Genomic DNA, 20347 nt, shown 5'->3' on the forward strand with positions numbered 1-20347 from the left:
GTATCATATCTGGATACAAACGTTTACATCTGACTTGATCTTTATCTCTATCATAATTTGTCTCTATCTCTATCATGCCCCCGCAAGATGGAGCTTCGAGAGGAGAGTCCAATCTTGTTCTTCAAGAAGATGAACATGTTCGCAAAAGCGGTTTGGTAAGAGCATCAACAAATTGATCACTAGAGGAGACTTGAGTAACCCAAAGAATGCCACCCTTAACTTGTTCGCCAATGAAGTGGTAATCCAAAGCAACATGTTTCATGCGAGAGTGAAATACTGGATTGGAGCACACATTTATAGGACCAACATTGTCACAATAAAGCACCGGTTGTTATGGAAGAAAAACACTTAGTTCAGTTAGAAGAGAGCCAATCCACTGGATCTCGGCTGCAGTAGTTGCAACAAATCAATATTCTGCCTCAGTAGATGAGTGAGTCACAGTCTGTTGCTTTTTAGAACTCTAAGAGATAGGATTGCGACCTAGGTAAATAAGATGAGCACTTATAGAAGTGAAATCATCCTTAATTCCTGCACAGTCAACATCAGAAAATGCATGGAGAGACAAAGAAGATTATCGGTGTAAGACAACACTATGATACAAAGTCTCACAAAGATAGTGCAACAAGCATTTCACAACATCCTAGTGGTAAGTAGTAGGACAATGTATAAATTGGGATAACTTATTCACAACATAAGTAATGTTATGGCGTATAAGAGACAAATATTGGAGACTACCAACAACAGTTCCATATTCATATGGATCAGAGAGTGACGTGTCAAACTGAAGTATGAGTGTAGAGGATGTGGCAAGAGGTATTACTACAGGCTTTGCATTTGTATGCATGTGCGAGCACGAAGATTAGAAATATACTGGCATTGAGACAGAAGCAATCGTTGAGAATGAGGAACAACTTCAATCTCGAGAAAGTAGATCAATGAGCCAAGATCCTTGAGCGAAAATTTCTTAGCAAGACATTTGATAAATGTTGTCATAGCTTGATCATTGTCTCCTGTAATAATAATGTCATCCACATAGTCCAAAATATGCAACACAACAGTATCAATGAGAGAGATAAATAGAGAGGAGCCTGCATGAGAGTTGGTGAAGTCAGAGGAGATAAGAAACTAGCATAACTTATGATACCAAGCATGTGGAGCTTGCTTGAGACCGTAGATAGTTTTACGAAGTTTGCAAACATGGTGGGGATAATTACAATTAATGAAGCCTAGTGGTTGTGCCATAAAAAACTTCCTCAGACAAGGTACCTTGGAGAAATGTGTTGTTGACATCAAGTTATTGAAGCGACCACCGACGACTTACTGCAGAGCTAAGAACAATATGATTAGTGGAAGGCTTGACAACGGGACTAAAATTTTCATGATAATCAACCCCAAGGCATTGGTGAAACCCTTTGGCAACTAAGCGAGTCTTGTACCTATCAATAGAGCTATCAGATATAAATTTAGTATAAAAAATCAATTACAACCAACCAGATTCTGCGAGGAGTTTGAGGGAACAAGTTCCTATGTCTCATTCCGAACAAGAGCATCATACCCATCCGAAGTAGTTTGACGCCATTAGGGATCGGTGAGAGCTTGAGTTACAGTTGATGGTTCACTGGTCACAAATGTAGGAAGAAGGCTTTGAGGTTTAATTTTTGGATGAGCTTGTAAATGTTGTTCCTAGATCTAGTGACAATAACACGGGGAGGGGAGAAGTAGGTAGGGATGATAGATGTGGTTCAGTGAATGAGGTAGGTGCGGGAGTGGGGTTTGGTGGTTGAGTGGGGTTAGGTGTGAGGTCTGGACTGGAGCTTGCAGAGGGCGCAAGGATCGAAGATGTGGTTGATGTGTTGGTAGCCGAAAGGAAAGACACAGATGAACACCAGTGGGATAATGTGTCAGATGAAAGATGGTCTAGGTGAGACATAAGTGCAGTGAAGGGAAATATAGACTTAACAAATTTAACACTACTTGACTTATAAAGACAAGTGTCAGAGTGGTTCTGTCCACTCTTGTAGGCGGTAGCTTTCCGCACCTAAAAGATCGGTCTATTGGGTTGTATTGGCTAGCCGCTGTCATGGTATCAGAGCTGGACACACCACGTCCCGCATTTGAATCCCATGAGAGGCAGTCAAGAATGGGCGGGGTGGGTGTTAGAGTGGTTCCGTCCACTCTTGTAGGTGGTAGCTTTTCGCACCTATTAGATCGATCTTTTGGGTGTATTGGCTAGCCACTGTCAGAGAGGTGGTGGGTTCAAAACATAGAAAGGTACTTTGACTGGTAGAGTACCCAAGAAATATACAAGGGGATGAACGAGGAATGAGCTTGTGGGAAGAGTATGGCCTGAGCCACGGATAGCATAACCAAAACTGTGAAGTTTAGAGTAGTTGGGAGGGGTGCAAAAAAGTTTGGCATATGAGGACATAAGATTAAGTGTGGGAGTAGGAAGACGGTTGATGAGATAGACAACTATGAAGAATGCATATGACCAGTATGATAACAGTGTGGATGCATGAGAAAGAAGAGGCAAACCTGTTTTGACAATATGATGATGTCATCGTTCAAATACCCATTGTGTTCAGAGGTGCGTGGAGAAGACGAGAGATGAGAAATATCATTGGTAGCAAAAAAAAAAAGGACATTGATGTATATTCCCCCCTCCCCACTACCACCACCACCATTATCAGAATAGAGTGTTTTAATCCGTTTACCAAAGAAATTTCCAACAAGAGATTTAAAATGGACAAATGTATCAAACATATGAGATTTTCTTTTGAGAGGGTAAAACCAAAAATATTTGAGGGGATTGACAAAAATAACATAATATTTGAAACCATCAATGAAAGTAATGAGAGAAGTACATATAAAAAAATAATATCAAGAGGGGATGAAGACACAAGAGAAGATAATGAGAATGGTAATTTGTGACTATTATTGAACTGACAAGAATTGCAATTGAAGTTAAAATTCAAAGGATGCGATAAATCTAATTTAAAAGTGGACACTACATGCCTAAGATTGGTAGACGATGGATGACCTAAGTGGTGATGTCTTGCAGACGAAGTGGTCTTCACACTGGAAAAGGCGATTATTGGTGGTGACTTGATTGAGGACGATGACCATCCATACACACCATCCTTAGTTTGACCCTGTAAAAGTGTTTCCCCCGTGCAAAGATCCTTCACACAAAAAGAAGTTGGTAAAAATTAAATGGAAGAATTGTCAGCTTGATAGAACTGAAAATAAAAATAAGTTTCTTTTATATGGTAGGAACACAAAGAATATTATTTAAGGAAAATTGACATGAGGGTGTAGATAGAGATTTTTAACTAGTATAAGTAATAGGTAGACCTGTGCGATCACCTACCACAGTGTCATCAGTGCCATCTTAAGGAGTGTGAAAAGAGAGATTGCTCAAGTCTGTAGTAACATGGTGAGATGTTCCACTATCCAGAAGTCAAGCAGAACCAGTAGACGAGTTGGTAGTTGCAAGATGAGTTTGTGGTTGCCATGGATCCGATGAGTGAGGTTGCCAGTGAGGAGATTGGCGAGGAGCCTAGTGCGGTGGCAAGTGTGGTTGCATCTAATGAAGGACAGGACAATATGGAATGGTGTGTCTTTTTTTCCAGACACCATTAAAAACAACCAAGGTGGGGTTGAGGCTGATATCAACCATTCTGTGTGACGGTGTTGGGGAGACCAAAGGTTGGAGCTTTCGATGGGCTATAGGAAGATGCCACAAGTTGTTGTTGATGACGATTACTTGACTTCCCAAAATTGGCATGTGAATTAGCTGGATTTGCTGAAGCTGGAAGTGGAGACAAGTGAGCTTGATGGACATGCAACGAAATTTCCTTGTTAATGAGTTTTTCATGCAGTTCTTCTAAAAAAATTGACATGTCACAACCATTAATAATATTGTCGAGTGGTTTATAATCATCGTCAAGTTCATGCAAAATTTTCTCAGTGAGATCCTCTGCATCCATAGGTGTTCATAGGGCCACAAGTTCATCAACAAGGGATTTAATAAATTGCATATAATCTGTAATAGATTGAGATCCCTTAGTGCATGTTTGAGTTGTTCCTTGATCTTCTTGATGTGACCATTCGAGGGCCGGGCAAAAGTGTTGGCCAAAGTATTCCAGGCTTCATGAGAGGTCTATGATTGAGTGATAAGCGGAATGAAAGATGGCATGAGAGAGCTGACCAGGGCACAAAAAATTAGCATGTCCAAATGAAGTCATGTATGGTATTTTGGATTAGGAGCGACGAGATTATTGACCGTCTTTATAGCTGAGGGCGCAAGATAGGAACCAGTAATGAGCTTGTATATATCATAACCGATAAGAATGACTTCCATTCGAAGCTTCCAGCAAAGATAGTTGGTGGATGTGAGTTTGACAAAATTGTGGATGTTGAGCATCATAAGAGGTTTGGTTGAATCATGGGAATTGGGAATAGTGGTTTGAGTCTCTTCAGGAGCCATGAGGGAGTCAAGAAGTAGAGTTTTTTTTGCACATGCGAAGGCTGCACATGTGAACTCTCACGAGCTTTAGCTTTGCACACAGGGGGAAAAAAATATTTCTCCCATGCTTAGGGTGCGGGGGGACAACTGACGACTGCGACCACAATAGCGGCGGCGACAATCTCGATGAAGATTTACATTGATTGAATCTAATAGAAAAGAAAGGAGAAAAAGAAAATACCAACACCGGCGACGGCAACGACAGTGGTGGCTTCGGACGTCCCTCATATTTGGCATGATGATGATTTCTGGCGATGGCTTTGGTAAGATGATAGAAAAAAAAGAACGGATTGCTGATCGAGCTTTGATACCATATAGAAGATGAGGAAAATAGAATTAATTATCATTTCTTCATTGATGTGGAGTAAGGTATTTATAGACAAATTTATAGAGCTTTCTAATTAATTACAAAGACTAACTCATTAGCTACATATCGTAGCTAGATAAAGTGTTTACATCGGACTTGATTTTTGTCTCTATCATAATTTGTCTCTATCAAAAAGTTAATTGATAAGACTCATTTTTCATATCAATAAGTCGCATATAATTTCTTCGAGCCACTAAAAAAGACTAGACTAAAGTTAATATATTAGTAAACAAAAGATTAGAGTTGAGTAGCTATGAAGAGCATCATGGCATGTGGTGTTTCCACACCCTCCTTTGCTAGAACAGTGTGCGGGCATTGCACAAAAGGGTACATTTTATTAGGGCACGCCTTTGTGCCCCTTTTTTTACATAAAAAACAAGGAAAGCGAAAGCAAGCTGTCAGCCCAACAAGCCGGCAAAAAACAAAAGCCAATAGCCATGCTTGATGCTTCCTCTTTCCCAAGTGCTCTGCTGCTCTCTTCCATCCAGTTTTTTTTTTTTTTTTTTTTGTTAATCGCCCTTCTTTTGTTTGCTTTGCTGCTCGGCTGGGTTTTTTAATGCCTGGCTTCATTAACGCCGGCAGGTGCTGAAGCATTGCTTTCCACGAAACGCAGTGGCTGCTGATTTCAAGGTCGATTTTCGCGAATTTTTGATAACGGACTGGGGGACATCGCCATGATTTGGGTAAGAATCAGGGCGCAACGCAGCAGCCCTATGGGAAGGAAATCCATTGTGCCCTCCGATTTGGCGTTCTGGGTTCTTCTCCTCGCCGATGTTTTCTTCTGATATAGCTGATGTTGCTGCTCCAACCACCTACTTTCCTGTATGGCGGATCCAATCACCTTCGTCAGCCTCTTCCTAGCATCACAGTAGAAAAATAGAACTCGCTTCGCTTCCCATAACTGTCCATTTGTGAGATATCGATGAAAGTTGAATTTATTTCCGGCTTCAACTCGGATTTCTGTGCTCAGATCCAAAATGTTATTCCTTACGTCTTATGCACTATTAGTTTCTTCTGAAAAAAAGGATGAATGTTTGCCCGGGAGAAAGAACCTGAAACCTGAATGGATGGATCATGGGGTTTTCTTTCAATTTTTTTCCGAAATTTGGATGACAACAGAAGCAAAAACTATAATCCTCGAGCAACCGGGCGTACCCATTTCATGAAACAACTAAACAGATAACACTCAACCATCCAAGCCTGAATAAAATTAGAACTATCCCATCTTTTTCTTCCTCCGCAAACGGAGAGCCGCATTGCAGTTCCACTGATCATCTGAGCGGAACTCGGGTCGGATCGATCTCTTCAGCAGTCCCTTGCAGGGTCGTTTTCCTCTTGGATAAAGCCAAAAGTCTCAGCCTTCCTTAACAAATCAGACAGAAGGACAAGTCCTCGTCGCCACCTACAGTGTCAGTCTTATCGTAAACGTCAACGCATGAGTCATTAGCAGAATTAATTTCCTGCTTCCGATAGTCAGCTAAAAATGAGGGAAAATTTCAAACACTTGGCAGCAAAATTCAAGGGCCGACGAGTCGGCGATGAGATGAAAAAGGAAGAAACCTGGAGGAGGAAGAAGATCGCTCACAGCAAAACTGAATATTCAATTAACTCCCAGATTCTAGAGGTCGAAAATTCCTTCTGCCCTCACCTTTGCAGTTTTAGAGATTCTAGTAGTGTCTTAATTAAAATTGATTTACTTTAGTTCTTAAATTAATTTAAATAGATAAAAAATAATCATTCCAACTGTTTTACACACACATGTTGAGTGAACCAATACGAAAAGTCATTTAATGTAAAACATGTAAGACAGACTATCTCAACCGTTTGATCATGATCATCAACTATCACAACCGTCCAACCATGTTTATATGTAGCCCTTCACACCAAATAGCTTCTTCTATTGGATTAGCCCTCATATAGTTAATGTTTGAAGTTGTTCGATAGATGCCCAAAGATTGCAGGTAGGGGTGGCATCAAGCTGAGTCCAGCCTGAACCTGCCTATGTTCGAGCCGAGTTTGATTTAAATATTTTGAACTTGAGCTTGAGACTAAAATTGTTATCGAGTTCGAGCCTAATAATTTTAACTGAGTTTGAGCCAAGCTCGAACTTCAACATTCATTTAAAACTTTTCAAAAAATACATGTCTCGAGTTCGTGCTCCAACATACATTTAAAACTTTTCAAAAAATACATATCAAATTACTACTTAAAATTGGGCATAAGAGTGACATCAAATCCAGTTGAGTCTGAACCTTGTTCAAGCCGAGCTTGATTTAAATATTTTGAACTCGAACTCGAGCAGACCCTAGCCTCGAACCTAAAATTGTAATTGAATTCGAGCCTAATAATTTTAACTGAGTTCGAGCTCGAGCTCTAACCGTGTTCGAGCTTAACCTACATTTAATACTCTATATGAAATATATATCAAATAAATTATATATAAAATTATGCATATATTTTTTAAAAAGAATGATAGGGGAGGTTTAAGATTGAATTTCAATAATGGATTAAAACACACCAATATTAATCTTTTTTACTCCAAATGTTGTCTAGTTTGTTTTGTAATTTTTGAATTTGGCCATAAATTTACTATGGCCTCCTTTGTGCCCCTGGAGAAAATTTATATTCTAGGAAAAACTAGAAATAATTTTCCTATGACACATATTTCCAAAAAAAACCTTTAAATAAAATCCTATTACTATTAGTGACTTATTAGAAAATTACAAGAAATATTTTAAAATTTTCTTAGGAAAGTTAAATGGACCTCTTATTGCCTCTTCTAGGGAAATAAATAAACATTAATAATCAATCTAATATATTACTATACTTATCGATAAATTTTTAATCAAATAAAATGTCAAACACAGAATTGCAATGAAATTGCCTCATGCTAAAAGTATTACAACATCAACTGTCAAATACTTATTCAAAAAAATTTTATACGGTTTTCTAGCCCATATTGGCAGGAAAATAGAAATTATATGATTTTTTAATAAGAATTTTCAATTAGAAAAAATGTTTACAAAAAAAATGAGACCCTAATAGTCCATAGAAACTTATTTCTACTAAAATGTATTTTCAATTTCTTCAAGAGCCATGAGGAAGGAGAGTTTAAGGATTTTTTTTTTCACTTTATGATCTTGCATGTGCGATTTCGCGCAGAGGGGGGGGGGGGGTTTCCGCTGAGACGACACGGATGGAAGGGGGTTACGGCGCTAGCGAGGACCAATTGTCGAGGATGACGGAGGTGACGGAAACAGAGGTGAAGGCGAAGGGAGGAAGAAATCAAACGGACGGCTACAAAGGTGGTCGACGGTGACAATAGTGGACGGGAGGGGCTTGGTGGTGACAAGGGGAGGAAGAATCTTCCCCCCCGGTTCTGACTCAGCCCGTTCACAAGCTGTCGAACCGAACCTGGATTCGATCGAGCTCAGCTCTTTAATTTATACGAGCCGATCCTGGATCTCAACCTCAGCTCAAAATCTAGGGATACAAATCGAACCAAGCTGACACCGAGCAGAGCTCGAGCCGGCTTCTAAGTCACCCCTACTTGAAGGTGCACAATGAAAAAAAGCAAACAATTGAATATATCTCTTAAAATAAAAATTAACAAATAATTTTTAATTAATTAAGCATTAATAATCTGCCCCACCGGCAATAGTACGATCTTGGCTGCTCTAATTATTTTCGTAATTAATCGGAAAGGTAAGAGAGTACGGTGGTGGTTATACTTTTTGGACGGCAGAGATGGCATGCTGGACGAATAGATCTAAATAAAAAAAAAAAAAGGTAATCCAAAATATCTCCGGCGGGGTCTAATTTTATTCCTTCGAGCCGTGACTTACGTAAGGAAGGTCGTGTGTTAGTGGCATTATTGAGATTACTATAGAATAACGGGGGTTAATATTAAAAGTTGGCAAATAAGATAGGGATTGAAGCGGCGGAGTGTCAGTGCTTTCCTGATGAGCCCGGTGATTGCTCGAATGGGATTTCAGGGTCTCAAGGCCTAGGGCGTCGGTAGACGAGCTCTCTCCGCCCTGATTTCGGATAAAAACTGTTTCTTTGTTTTCGATTTCTTCACGCAAATCCTCGCTCATTCGATCTGTCCGTGCAAGAATCTCGAGAAAAAGGCTGGAGAACGGAAGTAAAGCTGCTGCGTCTATCCGAAAATCCCTCCGTTTTTTAAAAGTCCCAGCCTCCTCTCCTGGATTCGATTTTGAGCTTGGAGGTTTCAAGGATCTGCTTCCGGCTTCCGATTACGTTTGTTCTCGGTTGTAGCCAGCTTGAACAGCTGAGAAGTGGTTCTGAAATCTGGAATAGTAAGTCCATTAGTCGAATTTGTGGTTTTTGGTGTTGCTTAGCTGTGAATTTTGGTTGTAGCTCGGAAGTGAGTTCGTCTTCGTTTTTATGCAAAGTTGTTCCCTTCCTTTTGTTTTGATTACCAAGTGTTTTCTGCAGATGGAGATCTAAACCAGAAGAGGTGGAATAGATCTACGAGTTTCTGCGGGTTCCTCTCGCTTGCATGACTCGTGAAAACGAGAAGATTTCGGTAAGATGAGCTTCTCGATTGTTTACCTTTTTTTTATTTTTATTTTTTGTTTTGCGACAGAGGAAAAGGCTGAGAAAATCTTGGTAGTCTCAACTTCTGAAGCAACGAAGCTTAACTGGTTCAAAGTGGTAAACAATTGGCGCTGTCTGGAATCAGTGAATTTCATCTGAGGTTTACTGCGGCAATACAGATGGACTGTGGGCGTATATGTGCGACTATAGTAGCGTAGAGGAAGTTTTAAGATGTATTTTTCAAGAATAACAATCTTTGTTCGTTTTCATTTATTGGCGGTGGAAACGAAAAATACAGACGTCTCAGCACTAATTTGCGTTTTCTTTATTTTCTAGGTCAGGACTCAGGAAGCTGTAGCTCTATCTAGAGCGGAATTACACGGATCGAAAGCTCAAACCACAGAAATTCAAAGCTCACTGTAAGCTTTACCAGCTTTTATTTGCTTTCGTCATCTTTAAAGCACGGTGAACTGATCCTTTTTAAGGCTAGTTAGACCGTTCGATCTCGATCACTTTAAACAAAGCCGTACGTTTCACCGTCTGCTTCTGATCAGTTTCTCTGTCTGTCTGTCTGTCTCTCTCCCCTGACCAGCTCTCTCTGGGTCCGTCTCTGCGTCTGCGCATCAAACCTAACAGCCACAGCTCATCTCTCCAGGCGTGCTTTTGCAATACTGCAAAAAGTTATCACGTAGGGCTGACAGTTTCCGGCTCCGAAAGCGATATCTCGACCACCAAAAGAGCCTTTATCATCTGCATATGAAAGTACTGTTATACCACCTCTTGAATGCGTATGACACCTCAATCATCCTCACTCTCCCTTCTTCAAAAGCTAAAGCTCTTCTTCTCTCGCATTTTTCGGCATGAAAGCGTCATGGAGGTCCAGGAAATCCATTCGCAGCCTCGCAAGCGGTGGAGAAACGGAAGAAACAATGAAGCTGCCAAATTAGGGCAAAAGATGGGCGATTCGTACCAAGATGAAAACGACGATGATGGAGAGGGTGAAGGGGTGGAGGACAAAGGTCAGCTCCTGGCTTGGCATTCTTCTAGGATTTTTAGGGTCTCTCGAGCCTCAGGCGGCAAAGATCGCCACAGTAAGGTGCTCACTGCTAAGGGGCTGAGAGATCGGAGAGTACGTCTCTCAGTGCCCACAGCGATTCAGTTCTACGACCTTCAAGATCGGTTAGGTTATGACCAGCCGAGCAAAGCAGTTGAATGGCTAATAAAAAAAGCTGCCGACGCCATAGCTGAGCTGCCCTCTCTCAATGGGGCTTTCCCACCAACACCACAGCAAGCAAGCGATGACAAGCGGTCTGAGACCGGCTTTGAACTGGAGGCAGAAAACGAACTCAACTCCTACCAGAACCTGCAATATAATCAACAGCAGCAGCAGCAGCAGCAGCTCTTCTCTTTAACCAAGTCTACTGGCAGCAGTACTTCGGAGACGAGTAAGGGGTCTGTGTTGTCTCTATCTCGATCGGAGATCCGCGTCAAGGCAAGGGAAAGAGCTCGAGAACGAGCTGCCAAGGAGAAAGAAAAGGATCAAGACAAGGGTAGAGAGAAAGAGAAAGCGTCTCATCTCCTTCGTGACCACAACCCGCAATCCAACTCGCAAGGCTCTTTCACGGAACTGCTTACTGGGGCCAACAACAGTGGCAGCCAGCACGGCCATAACTCTAATTTGGTAAACAAGCCGTTTCGGCATTTCCCTTCAGCCCCTATGGATTACCTGGGGCACACAATGTTGGGACCATTCATCTCTAAACCTCAGTACCCTTATGGATTTTCTGGTCAGACGCACTTTGGTAGCCCTCCTCTTACCGCGGTGCCACTGAACACCACCACCAACGCTAGTGACCCCTCAGAGCTGCAGCAATTTTCGTTCTTGCCAGATCACTTAATACCTGTTGCCTCTTCACCACCACCTAGTGATTACAATCTGAACTTTTCAATTTCTTCCAGCCTGGCTGGTTTTAATAGGGGGACCCTTCAGTCCAATTCACAGTCTCCGCTGCCTCATGTTCAGAGGTTTTCTTCTCCGGTTGATGGACCAGTTCCATTCTTCATTGGACCTCCTGGACCGGAGAATCAGTTCCCTGCCGGGTTTGATGGCCGTCTTCAACTCTACTATGGCGATGGTGGTAGGCAGTCAGATCTCAAAGGGAAAGGTAAAAGCTGAAAACACGAAAGAGCAGTGAAGCGTCTGCTCGCCTTCATTCATACAGGTAAAGACCTAACTAATATTAATTTCTTATCCATTTCTCTACTTGATTAAATTGAATAAATCTGCCGGTCTGTTGCTGTCTGTTGCGTCGAGTCCGTCTATGCTTCAAATGCATGTTTTGGGTTGGTTAAAGATTCAAAGTAGGAAACTGTTTCGTGCACTTTGTCTTCACGCGGTAGGTACTTTTGCGCCGTCTGCATCTCTTGAGCCAGTGGTTGTCGGGATAGCATGTTAATGCAGCTACTGGATTGTCTTGCTTTTCCGAAATGATTCCTACTCTTATTGATGCATGTCTCGACAGGTGTCCCCCTTGTTTCTTTGTTTGCTGCCTTATCGAGACTTGTGAAATTTAGAGACCATGCGTCAAACTACAAACTGTTGTCTGCGAGTTGACTTTAATATTTCTAACACGAAGAAATCTTCTTGCATGGGATCCAAGCCAATAAAAATTTACGGAAAGTGGAATGGTCTATGTTTTCCAATGCACATTTGGATGGTACTAATTAGATTAGCATCTTACCAAAGAACTAAGTAATAAAGGATCATAAATTCGGATTGTGTCCTTGGGGTGGGGAGAGGTTGCAAGAGAAGTGTAAATGACCTGTAGGTTGCTGAAGGGATGCTTGGATCAGCAAGTGAAAGGTTCATACGGCACAAGTTAAGGACTCAAAATTGTCGGAGGAAATTCTATAGCATTTAACAATGCTTAGCGTTACTGGAGGTTTAATTGAGCGATCATATGCAACATGATGCATCGGAGGATGGGAGATGATATTCATTGACGTTCAATTAGTCTCCAAGATACATTTCTTTGCTCTTGGAAACAGTCACGCTGTTGTCCTTGCAATGAAATTAATTTGTTTGAATTATTTGTCTTGGGAAATTGCAATAATAAGAGGGAAAACTGAGCTTAAGATGGTGGCGTCAATGTAAACCTACAAAGAATAAATAACACTTTTAGGAAATGGGAACATTTGACTAGGAGTCGTGCTTTGAAGGTTCTAGTCATTTCTTAGCAGTTTATTTGACTTTTTCCCTGCACAAAAAAAAAAGAGAGAGGTCTGGATGAGGCTATCTTTTCAATGTAGATATGAATTGTGTTCTTTTGAAGGCAATCTGGGTAACTGGATGGCTTTGATGAAATTATCCTATTACTTATATGATAATCAATGCATAATGAGCGTAACTATAAATAGTAATTTGATGTGGTGGAAGATTGGTGTCTTTTGGATGGGATTATTAACATGCAAATATTGGAGTTTTCTAATTAAGCTTGTTAATGTGGGTAAAAATCCTACATCAGGTATGGCTAGTGATGTTGTTGTGTTTATAGTTTAGATTATAGACTTTCCAATGTGGCTGGTTGATTATGGATGAAATCAGATCTAACATATATATCAAAGTAACAAGTTTTTAGCCCATATTTCTGTGGAACAGAAATGCAGATCTAGTACGCACTTTGGAACTACTTCATGGAGGAAAAAATAAAAGAGAACGAAAGAGAAATGAGAAAAGAAATAGGCAAAGAAGAGAGGAGACGGAGGGAATAAAAGCTCTCCCTCTCTCTTACCATGCATTTTATTTCTCTTTTTAACTCTTGAAAGTCTTCTAACCTATGGCAAAAGCTATGGATTCGCATCTCGTTTTCCTTTTTCCCACCTTGAAGATGAAAATGAAATTACTATTAGATGCAGAATGGAGTTTACAATCCTAAAATGGTTTGTTCTAGGAGTTTGGGGGGCATCTGTTACTATTTCTAGTACTAAAGGAGTAGACCATGCTATTGAGAAGAAAAATGCCAGCTCCAAGAATAAAAACTGATGTGTGGCATTACACAATTCTATGATTTTTATCTGTTCCTTGTTTCTCTTTCTCGTCTTTTATTCTTCTATTCTTTTCTCTACCCTTCTTATGAGCTTTTCCTCCTTTCATGAGCTGCTTCCCATTTTTTTTATCCTCTATTCCTTTCTTCTTCCCTTTCTCGTCTCTGGAGAAACTACTTGAAACCTTCATGTACACAATCTCACAAATCCACTACGTGTGCTTTCATGAGCACCTCCCCAGTTCTATGGAGTACTTTTTTTTTTTGTAGGAAACTTCTTCTCAACGGTAGTGTGTAATGGAATACTCTCGTCAATGTATTTTTGATAACTATCTTGCCACTTGATAAAAAAAAATATAATTTTGAGGAATTATGAAAATTGGGCTCAAACGTATAACTTATTTTTCACAGAGCATAGTTGAGTAATATGTTGGAGGAATTCTAAGATTCAGACTCAAAACCATAAAGTTATTTTTCAACAAGGAGCATATTTTTAGTAATCTTCAATGAGCATAGCCTGCTCTATGTTGTGGATGCAGATGGTAGAATGTGGGACACGAAGAGGCAAAAAGTGATGTGAAGAAGAAGGAAAGAGAAGGAGAAGAAGTAATGAAAAGAGGAAGGTCAATTGAGATTAGAAATGCAACCAAAAAGGGAGAGGAGTTGTTGTGAGGAGATGAATAAAATGAGAGAAGAGAAAAAGCTTGGGTTTTTTGTGTTTGATAATATGGTAGTTTATATGATGTGGCATACAATGCAAGAGTGTTCTCTCAGTGAACTATTATGCACTCTTTGGAAGATGGTTGCTTCTAGATAGTGTTTTATCCCTGGATGTCCAATCAACGATTATTACTCTTGAACGTATTTAACTGAGAACCAATTATGTGTGTTTGAGCGGCATTTGACATCTAATTATGACATTCTTCATGAATGCCAATGAGTTTGGACATGGCTGCAATATCATACCATATTATGAGTCACATTGCTTAAGAAAATCTAAGAATCCACATGGATTTATGGAGATTTTTTAAGTTCTAAGGATTCTTATGAATTTTGAAATCAATCCTTAGGATCTTTTTTTTGAAAATTTCTTTAGTGATTTAGATATGGATTTTTTTATATAACTAGAAAAATTAAAACGGGTTAAAGTTAAAATAGAAGTTAGATGAGGGGAAGGCCTCCCCCAACTCTTCTTCTAATAGAGAGGGTTCCTATTGCTCATCTGTAACAATCAGTCTATTAGAATTTTACAAGGTAACAATCCCTTCTTACCAACCCCTTTGAAAATCCCTGAACCTATGGATTTTGGAAGGTGTGAAAAATAAGTCCAAAAACTTACCCCCGTCAAGAATTTGACATATATAAGAAAATCAAGATGACTAAGGTTTAGACTATCAGCAGCAAGATATGTAATTGCAATAGGGTTAAGGCAAAAAAGTTGTTGTTAGGCTACATATACAGAATGGAACCTTGGATAGTAGAAGGGCATCACTATATATAAAACGACATTGTTGAAAAGGATCAAAAGACCTAGTTAAGAAAGCTCTACATAATTTTGCCCCTTGAGCCATCTTGATGAGTTCTAGTTCTCACTACTTTCAAAAAACAAAAAAGCAAAAAAAAATCTTTTCAGGAAAAGAAAATAAGAAATGAAACACATTGTGCATACGTTTGTAGAAGGTTAAGAAGAAGAGGAAGATCCTTAGCATTGTCAATCTCGTACTCTAAACTTACATTTGATCACTCTGGACATGAAAGCATTGGTTGCCTTTAGCTGTACTAAAAGTATATGATAGCTTAACATGAAAAGTTCTGTAACTATTGGAACAATGGTGTATTTCTAAATGAATTGTTATATTATCCTAAGGTAAGGTTCACAATTTTCCAATTACTTGTTCTGTCATTTTTTTTGTTAACTATTCGAATGTGACTGGGTATAGAAATAATATTTGATTTGTTTACAATTTTTTTAATCAAATGTAGATGAGTAAATTGCATTTCCTGTTCTGTTAGTTTATTACTCATTTATATTGCGAATAATGTTGCTAAGATTAGATGCTTTATTAGATATTTTTTCTAAAATGAATGACTTATTTAATATGGTGTTTATTTGGAGATGAGTTATGTTTATGTTTGGTCATTGAGTTTATTAATTCATGTAATTTTCATTGATTCTCTCGTTTATCTGCATTACCAGTTATATAAATAAGTAATAGTTTACAATGATAGATCATTTAGAAAATAGAAATACCGATCGAATAAAAACGGGCTAATCATATTTTAATCGAATTAAGAAGCTGAAATAGACAGAGATTGTATACAGATGAGAGGAAAGTGTGACTGTGTAATCATACGTATTTTTTTTTATATAAAAAAACGAGGATGACAGAATCAAGTAGTTGATTCTTCTTCTTCAATTTTTCATTTACTGCTGTTTGGCATCCTTCTTATGTGTGTAGTTGAGTAGAGTCAGTCACAAGTCATTAGTAGCTCTTTAAATGAATAAGCTTTGTGTGATAGATGAAACGTGGACTTGTACATGGGACTTTTTCTTCCCTTTGCCTGTTACAAAATAATGACATGTGACAGCCTCTTTTCAGCAGATTGTTTTCCTAGATCCGAAGGCAACATAACCTTAGGGAGGAAAACCCTGAGGTCTTCGGGGACAAATCAACAAATTCTGGGAAGGTAAGGTATCTATGGCTTCATTCGTAGCTCTTTAAATGAATATAAGCTTGTTCCTGCATGTTTATAGACCTGGACAGTAGATGGACCACGAACAGTAACATCTAGGCCTGTATACATCAGCACCGTCAACATTTTGGAGGTTGGCTGTGCAGAGTGAATTAGAACCGATAACCAAATCCGAGGTCACCCAAAGTACGGTGGTTCATATTGTTGGACCATCTACAAAAAGGGGGGTCGTCATTAGCTCGGAGGTTGCTATCTCCAGCTTTTTAGACCTTTTTAAGTCCATAACGAAAGCATTTCAAATATAGCAGGTGAGACATCCCATTTAATACACAAAATTATTAGGTGAGACACCGGATGTCGTTGCTTGTCATGTAAACTCTTTCTTTCTGGCTGAATATTGGTTGAACAGGCAGGTAGCAAGTGTGAATGAAGCAGGGAGCGGCGGAGAGTGAGTACACGCCTTCCCCAACCTCTGGGCTAAAAAAAAAAAAGGAGTTTATGCCATTTAAATGAATTTTGTTGTTCTTTTGGTTTTTCTTCATTGCGATTGGTGTATGAAACGAAGTTTATGTTGATGCCTATAACATGATTTATTTGTGGTCGGCTGAGAAGGCCCGGTGGGATCATTATGAGACAAGCTCTCATGGGTGAACCATGAAGACATCGTCAAATTCCAACAGATACTGTACTGTTTTTATGAACTTCAAAAGAGTAAAGAAGCGCAGCTTAAAAGAACATAAATGTAAAGGAAAAGAAGCTTTAGTAGAACGCATTCATGCTAATAACATATACAGACATCATGAGATCATACTTGATAAAAAAGATGACACTACTATATCTTTCTGTAATTAGAGTACAGACGGATCATGGATGTGTACACACTCTTACAAAATACGCCTGGGAAGCTTCTCCACGAGAGGAACATTTACAACAGCAGCCCAGGCTTGAAGTGAGTTTTGCCCACCCCCTTGAAGACTTAACCCACCTATTTTTCTGATCAGCCATCCTGAAAATGTTCGTAGCAAAGTTCATAAATGAGTCTTCTCCCATTTTCTTGCATTCAAGAATGAGATTACAAGAATAGCAGAAGTTGTGAAATCAAATTCCAAAAACATATACCACCACTGTATTGGTATTCTCTCAATGGACGAATTCACTATTTAGAATATACAATTCAGATGGAATAAGAAGAGTTATCACCTGAAATTCAGGAAGTGATATGATATCATTGCAAAAGGAGACCCTTCCATCTATCTCAAATCCACACAAAGACAACTGTACTATGATCATCTACATATAGAAAGGAAGCAATACTAGAACCTTTCACTCTCATAAAACAGAGTAAGGAGATGAGAAACAGGAAGATACAGCAACTGTCTCCAATTTTCAAGCTTCTCACATTTCTTATAGGTGGTAATACACAAATTTCAGTGCCAATTTTTTTTTTTTTTATCCCAGAAGGAATGTCAGTGGCAACCCAACATCAGCAGAGTTAACACCATTTTGGCACTTGAAATGTTGAAAGATCAAATCATTCACTCTGGTCTTGATTCCTCGTTAACACATAAAGAAAGCAAAGAGCAGTTACCTCAAGTCGCAGAGATTGTGTGTTTGCATCAGAAAGAATTCATCTCAAGGCAGTAAGTGCGTCTTTTGAGAAGCAATTTCATTGCTGTCCCGTATGGCTCCTCGAAAGCACCAGAGATCCAACAAATGTCCGAAACCTCCTTTTTCACAAGCGATTGCTCGCTCGGTCTTATTGCCACCAGCGTTGCCCCTTTCAACACAACCCCATCTGGTAGCTCCAGGTGGGGAGCATACCATAGGCGCATATTGAGAGCAGGCACCAACGTCCTATTTGCTGAAGCAGAAGCTGAGAGGGGCTTGATCCTCAACTCCTCCAATTGCTCTTTGTTCATTTTCAAGACCCCTTGCCCGTCCGAATCCGTCAACACCAAACTCTCCAGAGTCCCATGATCTGAAATTATCTGCTGGAGCAAATAGTGCCTAGCAGATGCGGCAATTAAAGAGCTGATTGTCCATACCACTCTTAATTTCAGGCCTCCGTTGGTGTAGAAGGATTCGGGTATATTTCCATTATCTTCCCCGCCATAACAGATAGCTTCTCCGGGACTTGAGTTGTTATCAAAGACGAGGGAATTTTTGGCGCCAGAGGAGAGGACCGATGAAGCACCCAGAATGACACAATTGTCCAAGGTGGATCCGAATTCAGCTTTCCATTTGAGAAGGACTCCATCGTCAATCCCCAACTCTCCGCCTGGAAGCTCGATCCTTAGCTGCCGGATCTCCTTGAAGTTTTTGAGGACCTCGGTGGGGGAGTGGTGGGAGACGTCAGCGTGGTCCTCGGGGGAGGTAGCGGAGGCGGCACTTGGGTGGGTATCGAATCTCTTGGGGCCTAGGAATTGGCCAAGGGCTTGAAGGGGTTTGACTATTCCGCCGAGGACGAACCGGACAAGAAGAGAGAAGACGGATTTACCCTTGTCGGAGGAGGAATTCGGGGAGGATGCGTCGTCGTCGGAGATGACGCAGTCAACCTTGACGACGACGTTGTCAACCTGTGGGACAAGGCCGTGAAATCGACGTGAGACGACGCAGCAGCGGCCGAGGGCCTTGACATCGCCGATCTTGTTGAAGACGAGAAGCAAGAGAGAGTCCGGCAATCTGTCGAAGTGGTCGATGGGCTGCGCCGAGGGGGTGGAGGGCTCACAGCGGTCCGGTTGGTGGTAATGGGTCCTCACGAACAGATCTTGTCTAGGCGATGCCATCCTTTCTCCCTCCGAGATAAGATTTGGAAAAAAAACACAAAACAACACAAGGAACCTAATCGATGCCGACTTCCCAATCTCCTCAATCCAAACAGAATGGAGTCAGACGGACCTAAAAGGGAGAGTCAGAGAGAGGATAAGCCGTTAACCGGAAGAATGAAGAAGAAATTAAAAAACTCCGGTGCCTTCCGATGGATGTACCAACTACAGAGAGGACGAGAAGGGAGATAATAAGGGCGAGAGGGAAGAGAAAATTGCAGAGAGGGAGAGAGAGGAGAGACCTCACCTCACTCAAACCCTAACCCTAGAATGGAAAAGAGGCCATTAGAGCTAAGAGAGAGAGAAAGGGGAGAGGCTCCTGCATCTTTCTTTTCCTCGAGTTATTTATGTGTTTTTATCGTATGCCTCTTCTGGAGCAGCTTCTTGGTGTTTTGTCAGATGTAGGTCGAGGAGCTAGAAGAATCGGAAAAAGCCAAACCCTTTTTGCCCCTATTTTCTCGTAATCAATATTTAATGCTATTCGCTCATTAGGATCTTTTTCTTCGCCTTTACCGAACCCGACCTTAAATCAATCCGGTTCAATAATTTACGTTTTTACCCTTTCTACGATATATTGATTATTGTTTCATTAAAATCACTTTGAGAATTTTAGGGTTTAGGGTTAGTTTTCTCTTTATATTTTAGGCGCCACTATTAGGGTTTATAATCAAAAAAGGATCTTGAGTTACCGCCTCAGAAAGGTTAGAGAAAAACAACTAGATTACTGCAGAAGCACAAAACAAAACGAAGTCTCACTTTGAAACAAATTTGTATAAATCTTGTTGTGTTGTTTTTATTCTGTAATTATTATTATTACTCTCGTTAATTTAAAATTAAGGCATCTAATTCCTAACCGTGATCGTCTAGTCCTGTTTAGAAGTCAATTAAACTACTCTCCAGTCTCTAACAAACACCATTATTAGCCAATACTAACTTGATTTTGCAATCACAAAAGAATGAGCCTTTCAAAAAAAAATCCCTCCATTTAATATAAAAAAGATCCAACTATATGGTACGAGTGTTTCTATAATATATTGTCTCAACCATGTCCCCTAATGCTTTAATGTTTTGTGTAGTTTTAAATCAATTCCCCTGTTCATATATATTCCATAAACTTGATCATATCTATTAAACAATAGGTAAGGTTGATAGTACAACTATGTTTCATATATTCAGCTCCCATATTATCCCTTCCAAGTTGTAGTCTCTAGCAAAGCACATTAAGCTTTTATATTGGTAGGGATTGGAAGCAAGAGAGATTATTAATCAGGTTGGGATTTGATCTTCCCACCTGACTCAACTTGTATAATGTGGGAAGAAATTAAACAAA

At 40.0% G+C, this 20347-nt stretch overlaps 2 protein-coding genes across 7 annotated transcripts; one reads left to right on the top strand and one right to left on the bottom strand.

The window, feature by feature from the left end:
- The first annotated feature begins 8861 nt into the window (after nucleotides 1-8861).
- LOC137951985 (transcription factor TCP24-like) lies at nucleotides 8862-16797 on the top strand. 6 transcript variants are annotated; one of them, XR_011112181.1, is made up of 7 exons: nucleotides 8862-9214; nucleotides 9354-9444; nucleotides 9792-9874; nucleotides 10048-10217; nucleotides 10323-11677; nucleotides 16099-16186; nucleotides 16602-16797. XR_011112181.1 is itself a non-coding variant. In XM_068799015.1 (5 exons), the coding sequence occupies exon 4, from the start codon at nucleotides 10240-10242 to the stop codon at nucleotides 11629-11631; it is 1392 nt and encodes a 463-aa protein (XP_068655116.1). In that variant the 5' UTR covers nucleotides 8862-9214; nucleotides 9354-9444; nucleotides 9792-9874; nucleotides 10048-10239; the 3' UTR covers nucleotides 11632-11677; nucleotides 14038-14484. The 6 variants fall into 6 exon arrangements, 1 of the variants encoding a protein (XP_068655116.1); XR_011112177.1 differs by having other exon boundaries at nucleotides 10048-11677; XR_011112178.1 differs by having other exon boundaries at nucleotides 10048-11677; nucleotides 16102-16186.
- Nucleotides 16798-16935: 138 nt separating this feature from the next.
- Nucleotides 16936-19369, bottom strand: LOC137951986 (F-box protein At5g46170-like). The gene is made up of 2 exons (XM_068799016.1): nucleotides 17781-19369; nucleotides 16936-17198 (listed from the first exon to the last, which is right to left on the bottom strand). Exon 1 carries the CDS (start codon nucleotides 18976-18978, stop codon nucleotides 17809-17811), a length of 1170 nt encoding a protein of 389 aa, XP_068655117.1. The 5' UTR covers nucleotides 18979-19369; the 3' UTR covers nucleotides 16936-17198; nucleotides 17781-17808.
- Between the last annotated feature and the right edge of the window lie 978 nt (nucleotides 19370-20347).

Source organism: Aristolochia californica, unplaced genomic scaffold, assembly GCF_029961685.1.
Source record: "Aristolochia californica isolate CCGP_79_NKW_82.1479 unplaced genomic scaffold, dmAriCali1.0.hap1 SCAF_15, whole genome shotgun sequence".
In the NCBI taxonomy this organism is placed as follows: Eukaryota; Viridiplantae; Streptophyta; class Magnoliopsida; order Piperales; family Aristolochiaceae; genus Aristolochia; species Aristolochia californica.

What these genes read in the sequence shown, in the direction of transcription:
- LOC137951986 (XM_068799016.1), bottom strand. Translation starts at nt 18,978, where the DNA reads ATGGCATCGCCTAGACAAGATCTGTTCGTGAGGACCCATTACCACCAA.
- LOC137951985 (XM_068799015.1), top strand. Translation starts at nt 10,240, where the DNA reads ATGCGTATGACACCTCAATCATCCTCACTCTCCCTTCTTCAAAAGCTA.